At 38.4% G+C, this 6,761-nt stretch overlaps 1 protein-coding gene across 2 annotated transcripts; it reads left to right on the top strand.

Annotated features, from left to right (window-relative positions):
• The first annotated feature begins 429 nt into the window (after nucleotides 1-429).
• Nucleotides 430-6,514, top strand: si:ch1073-228j22.2 (SPRY domain-containing SOCS box protein 2). Of its 2 annotated transcripts, XM_044117382.1 has the most exons (6): nucleotides 430-1,383; nucleotides 1,465-1,635; nucleotides 2,690-2,761; nucleotides 2,835-3,030; nucleotides 4,388-5,143; nucleotides 5,220-6,514. In XM_044117382.1, exons 5-6 carry the CDS (start codon nucleotides 4,420-4,422, stop codon nucleotides 5,348-5,350), a joined length of 855 nt encoding a protein of 284 aa, XP_043973317.1. In that variant the 5' UTR covers nucleotides 430-1,383; nucleotides 1,465-1,635; nucleotides 2,690-2,761; nucleotides 2,835-3,030; nucleotides 4,388-4,419; the 3' UTR covers nucleotides 5,351-6,514. The 2 variants fall into 2 exon arrangements, with proteins under 2 accessions (XP_043973317.1, XP_043973318.1); XM_044117383.1 differs by having other exon boundaries at nucleotides 2,690-3,030; nucleotides 5,220-6,507.
• The last annotated feature ends 247 nt before the right edge of the window (nucleotides 6,515-6,761 follow it).

Raw genomic sequence — 6,761 nt, 5'->3', positions numbered from 1 at the left:
TTATCTTGATACTCTGAATAGCCTCACCTAGCACTTAATTATGAACTACTTGTACACCTTCACTGTTATGACAAAGGAATGTTGTTTGCTCACCTCTCAGCTCTGCTTTTCTATTGTTACTAAAATGTAGAGAACCAGTTTGGTTTGTTGTCAATCAAACAGTTTAGGTCAAAATGGCCCACTAAGCTGAATTAGACCAACAAGATTATAAACTATTCTTAATTATCTCCTGAAGCGTAGGTCTACCTGATAGACGTGCATTTCTCTGGTAAGCTGGAATATCTTTTATGCAGCTGAAGAATATTAGGTTTTATTGTATAATAAAAGAAGAAGACCTACAGGTTATGAACAAGATAAATAGGACAAGGAGCTTAGAGAGGGTAAGACTGAAGGAAAGCAGTAAAGACACAACAAATACTGAAGCAGAAGTAGAAAATGATAAAAGGAACCAAATGAGCTAATCAGAGGCACAGCAGTGGCAGAATGAAAGCAGGGAAACTAACCAATACAAGAAGAACTCAAAAGACCTACAACTAAAATGAAAAGGCCTGGCAATAATCTAAAAGAATAAATTTGAATGTCCAAGGAACAAACACAAGAATAAACTAAGAAACTAAAAGCAAAGGAATGTCTTGCATAATGAGCACAGAGAAATAAATTAAATATGGCAAGACTTATGGAATAAAAATATGACAAAATCAGAAACACAGATTTCAACACAAATGTAGCGCAGATTTTCTCACACTGTGCTTCTTGGCAGGTACAAAAGCTAAACTATTTTAAATTAAAAGGTCACAGAATGCCTTAAAACCAGTCAACCATATTGTTGATGCAAGTTATTGCAGTATTTTATTGTCAGTATTTTTTTAAACTATTGTGGTGTTGTAGAAAAAAATAGTTGCCAACCATGGTTAAGTGAAAATTACTGTCAGGTTTAGTATTACCGTATTTATGAGATGATATGCTCATAAGCAGGTCAGAGTAAAAGCTCTGTCGGTAAACAGATAACGCACCTCTTTTATTGAATCAGTAGAAGGGAAAAAAATAACCAAGAAAACTATTTGAGGCTATTTGGATCTATTGAAGAAAATTTCTCTGGGGAAAACTTCAGCATGTTGGGTAAGACAAATTTCCCTCTGACAAAATATAACATCATGAAATTACACTGCCTTCAGATTATTAAAGTCATAATGTTCTACACTTATAGTCAAAACTTTCCACCACATTGGTCACGTGTTTCACTGTAAAATCCAGTGTTGGCAGCGGCTACAAAGGCGTGCCATCCACCCGACAGACTATTTCCATCTACAAGCTGCAGGTCAAGCATGAAGCGCTCTGCTCTGCTTGTTTTCATTCCCAATTCCTATTCTGTCTTCTCTCAAAGTAAGAACCATTTGGTGTTTTTTGTTAAACTAAAAGCTAAATGTTTTTTTGAATTTTAAATTCCACTGTATTGTTTTTCAGATCCCCATGAAATGTCCTATTTTGTGGTCTGCTGTGATGATGGCGGCACCGACATACAGTATGAGTTTGATGGTGTTTTTGGCATACCTATCGAGTCAAGATCAAATTATAGACTTTTCCATGACTGTGTAAAAGATCTGCTCAAAGCTCCTGCTTGAATGCATTTGAAATGTACGGTATTACTCGTATCATTATATTTTTTATTATTATGTAAGCTGCAAGCAAACTGCTCAAAATCTATAGAAATGTGTGTATTTTTATATGAATGTTAGAACAAGATGACTTGTACAACTCATTTTATGTGCATTCCTGATAACTATAAAATAAATGTGATAATTAGCAGAAAAAATACATTAAAATTTAGTTTTTACCTTTATGTAACATTTAATCAAGTTTTATTAGTGAATTTCTTTTTCAGTTTTTGAGTATTTTCCTTTAGTTTAACCCTCTGCTTGATAAGAGCTGTCTACAAAGCGTATAAATACACACAGCAGCAGATGTCAGAATGTGTTTATCTACATTCTCTTCTACTTTTGTCTTGGGCAAATTAAAGTACACACTTCAAACATAAATTTCATGCTAAGAGAAGAAGAATCTGTTATAATTTATGTGAAATTTGCTGAGGAATCTTTCAGAAGAAAATCGGTACACCAGACCTGATAAACCTCTGAATTTACAGCCAAAGCTGGAGAGATTGGTGCTCTGTGGTGAAACATACATCATACTAAACTTTACCTGTCAATCATTGCTATTTGCTAAATAATTCATATTAAAACTGAAACAACTGTCACAACTTGACGTATCTACTGTTTGAGTTCTAAATAATAACTTCAGCTCTCCCTAGAGGCGTCTCCAAGACATTACATAAACAATCCATCCCAAAAATTAAGTACAGAAATTGGTACAAAGCCCCAGATATTAGATTATAAAAACAGCATTTTCAACGTGTCATACAAAGTTTCACAGCTAAATGCGCCTTTTATATAAGTTGTTCTGAATGACTGACAAATTAAACCCTAAAGTCTGATCAGTAACTAGAAGGAAACATTCGCCTGTAAGACTCTACGCAGGGCTTAACAACCTCCCTGCCTGCGCCATCGCCGCCTTTATGCTCCAAAATAATGAGCCGCTTTGGATTTTATTTCATTTTTCTCTTCTTGTTAATCAAAAGCCCGAGTGTGATTTTATTCCTGTGTTTCGCCATTTATGTTTACATCCATTACAGAACCCGCTAGGGAAGGAAAAAGCAGCGTGTGGCTGAATCTGATCGATGCAGGCAAAGTGATGAGGATGTACGGTAGGTCGTTTCGTTCAGCATCCGTCTCATTTATTTACAAACACGTCACGGATCTCTCGTCCTTGTCTCTAAGAGGATGGCGTCAGACCCAAGTGATGGACTGTGCTGTTCCTGTCCCGGAGGTCGATACCAAAAACCAGGTCAGACGGGGGTGGTACCTCACCGGGCAGCGATAAGACCCGCAGGATGTTTGATAAGAGATGTCTATAAAGCAGAGACACAGAGCTCTGCACTACAGTCCAGACAGAGGGTAGGACCCAAACCAACTGGTAAGACTCAACTTCTTATTTCATCCAAGGGATATTGTTTGTTTTACCTACAGATGAAATACTCTGAGCCAGCTAGAGAAGCAGTATCTTTAAATTACTTGTGTTTTTAATTTATCACAAATTACTGTTTCATCAAAATTTAGTTGATACCGTCTGAAGGAAGACGGTGTGAAGTGAAAGGTGAACTATTTCATTCTGATTCGGTATAGGGATCTGACAGAGATTAATACATTTATAAATCCTCTAAAAGCAGGAATACTTCCATCACTCAATTAATCTAATGTAGTACATCCAGAGACATCGATTATATTTTGCCCGGATTTGATCTATTGTTGCAGACAAATGTTTTGGTCTCACTGGTAAATATGTGCAAAAAGCCTGGAAATAAATTTTCAATCACAAAAGCTTAATTTTGCTGTATTTTGGAAAATGTAACTTTTTACCCCATGAATTCAGAGGCGGTCCTAGCCTCTCTGACTCCCCCCTCCACCCTGCAACAAAGTTGTTGACTGGGGGGACTTAAGAGTTGGGGGCATTAGGAGTAGAGGGAGGTGCGCACTTAAGTCGCCCCCCCATAAGATGCCACTCTGGGCGGTTGCCCATACCTTTAAAAATTAAATGTAACCAAATATTTATAGCTTAAACGTTACTTCTAAATTGATTTGATTTCTTGCAACTTACTATTAGTAATTCAGGAGTTCCTTTTTCCTGGGAAAAATCTGAATATAATGTGACACAGTGAACTATTTCTTTCAATTATTTGCCATTACGCTGAGTCAGGATCTTGTGGAGGAATGTTGTGCTGTAGTTCCTAAAAACCAATCAAAATCCTGGAAATCCCCTCAGCCGAGGCGTGCTAAAATTAACAGCAAACAAGGTGCACTTACTCAACACGACAATTTATTACTGATACATGTAAACAACACAAAACTAATTCAGAGAGGAACTGATCAAACGACACCCCACCACTACTGCATTAACCCAAAGCTGCCCTGGATAAATGTTGCCAGGACCTTTATTTCTGTTTTTCCACCACATGTTAAGCATACTAAGTGCTGTCTTACTAATAAGAGGGCTGCCAATCATTGCCCTATCATTGAGTGTTTTTTTTTATTTTTGAGGACTGATGGATTTTATTTCCCATGCTAAATAAATGTGCTCATACCAGAGGCAATAAATAGAAAGTCGTGTTTATTTCAAGGCTTGTTAGACTATCTTTGTTGTCCATGTCTGTGTTTATTTGTAACTTTTATCACCAGTTGCTGACCTACATGTTAATTTTAACTCATGGTCAAATATCTTGGCCTTACCCTGTTTCTTTTTAACAAGCGCGTTTGTTTTTCTGTTTCCTCCACAGTTCGTCTTTGACACAGATTCATCTTCATCCTAATGGGTCTCATCCTGTCCGCCTGGCTGAACGGCCCAGCAGCTGACGGCGTCCCCTCTTCCTCGTCAGCTTTCCCTCCGCTGGGCGTCCCAACCTCGTCCAGAGTCTCCCTCATCCTGAGCTCCTCTGCAGTGTCTCCAGGAGACAGACGCTCACGCTGGAGCTCGCAGCACCACTCTCCTCATTTCCAGCTCTCTCAGTGCAAGCAGGAAGTGACACGCGCACCTGCCGAGCTCAGCAGCGATGGGGTCAGGGCCGAGGTGGGGGTGGAGAGTGGGCTCCATGTGTGGGAGGTAACTTGGAACCCTGAGCACAGAGGAAGTCATGCAGTCATAGGAATTTCGAGGCAGGACTTTCCTCTGCAAGACTCGGGTTATAAAGTTCTGGTGGGTGGAGATTCGCTGTCATGGGGATGGGAACTACAAACCAATCAGCTCTGGCATGGTGGAGAAATTCTGGCGTGCTTTCCGTGTGAAAGGAGGGGGTCTCTTAGACTGAAATCCTCAAACTCACTGCACAGCAAAGAGAAAGACGGACCTCTCCTTATTCCTGAACGCGTCCAGCTGGTCCTGGATGCTGATGCGGGGACTCTGGGGTTTGCTGTCCATGGCACCTTCCTGGGTGTTGCATTCAGGGACCTTCCTCCTGGAGTGGAACTGTTCCCAGCAGTAAGCAGCGTGAGAGGAGGAGCACGGATTGAATTGCGCTATCTGAATGGAACTACACGTAAGGGTCCAACACATGAATTGTCTTGATAAACCAAGTTTAGATACTGACATATTTGTTTCTACTGCATTTGCAGGTGATCCTCCCGCCCTGAAGGCTCTGTGTGGACTATCAATTCTGCAGAATTTAGGGCAACAAAGGCAGAACCAAGTGGACAAACTGCCTCTACCACCTTTACTCCAACACTACCTGCTTTCCTCTTTCTAATTCCCTTGCACATTTCCATGCAACATTTTCTTTTAAATACATTTGTTTGTATTGCCTATGTTATTTATTGATAGTTTTAGTATTGAGAAACCCACTTTGGATAATGGTATTAAAAACCTTCACACCAGCCTGATAAGGACTCCTTCAACTATAAACACATGTACGGTAAATAGTCTGAATGTTTGTTTTAATAAACCAGACTGGCGGATACATAAATCTTTTCCGGGTATCAGATCTTTCTTTTTTCCTGGAAATGTCACACTAAGCTTAACAACAGTCATGCTGAAAACGATATTCCTAAATTGTTGAAATTGATTTTAATAGTTTAAAAACTGAAACAAATGTGATCTCAGGTCGTGATCCAGAAAATGCAACTTTTATGAGTTGTAAGAAACATCCAATGTTGAGTGAAAGTGTATCTTGTTGTTTATTTTACAGCATATTTTTTGGTCATGTTATTGAAATGATTAAAACTGAAAAGTTCTAGTTTTCTTAATGTATTATCCTTCCTTAAATGTCATCGTATTCATAGTTTTAAATTCAGTTAAGCAGAAAATTACCCACATCTGGCAGATTTAAATTTCATATTGTTTTCTTTCCACCAACAAGTGCTTTTATGAGGTGAAGTTAGACAGATATATCTCACAAGGCAATAAAATAATGCATAGGGGGTATCAGCTTTGAAAAAACAAAACAATGTTTACATATTAATTTAAAAAAATAAATCATGTCAAAAATTATTTACACTGATTTCCATAATCAATGGAAAAATCTTCATTGGCATTACAGGTAATTAACCCTTCTTGTTACTGCTGGCCACCTCATCCTCTTCCCACAGGTTCAAATTCCAGTTCAAGCCTGAACTTTGACTGGGCCACTCCAAAATGTGGGCCAGTCAAAAATTTCATTTTGAACTTATCTACCAATTTCTGCCATCCATACATGCATGTCTATTGATGCCGACATGTTATTTCTGTGTCACTGTTTATTTTGGGTAATACTTGATGGTGCAATTATTACTCCACCAGTATTTGATGAACTGTGTATGAACCACTGTTGTTATACTAAATGATTTGAACAGATTTCACTCAGTCGTAGTCTGGATATTTTCTATGTGTAAAACAAATTGTGCAAAGACAATAAAAGCTTTAAAATTGGAGAACAGAGAGTGAAATTCACCTTCTATGTCTACCTGTCCTTTTTAGACCATTTTAGAGCGCGCATTGATGCTGAAACGTTCACCAAAACAGCATGGGCTGACTAAAACCGTAATGAATATAAATAACAGTCTCGAAATACTATATGTTTATGTGATTCTTTTGTAAATTTATTTAAAAACAGAACTGCTGCCAGAGGTATTGAATATTTTTAGACGGGGATGGGGAGAGCGTTGTTGCCACAGCAACAAAAT

This window comes from Gambusia affinis, linkage group LG05 (assembly GCF_019740435.1).
Source record: "Gambusia affinis linkage group LG05, SWU_Gaff_1.0, whole genome shotgun sequence".
Lineage (NCBI taxonomy): Eukaryota > Metazoa > Chordata > Actinopteri > Cyprinodontiformes > Poeciliidae > Gambusia > Gambusia affinis.
Note: the sequence above shows the minus strand (reverse complement) of the source record. Positions and strands in the feature narration are given on the sequence as shown.

Coding starts and splice junctions, on each gene's coding strand:
- si:ch1073-228j22.2 (XM_044117382.1), top strand. CDS start 4,420: ATGGGTCTCATCCTGTCCGCCTGGCTGAACGGCCCAGCAGCTGACGGC. Junction 5,144..5,219: donor CTATCTGAATGGAACTACAC/GTAAGGGTCCAA, acceptor CTGCATTTGCAG/GTGATCCTCCCGCCCTGAAG.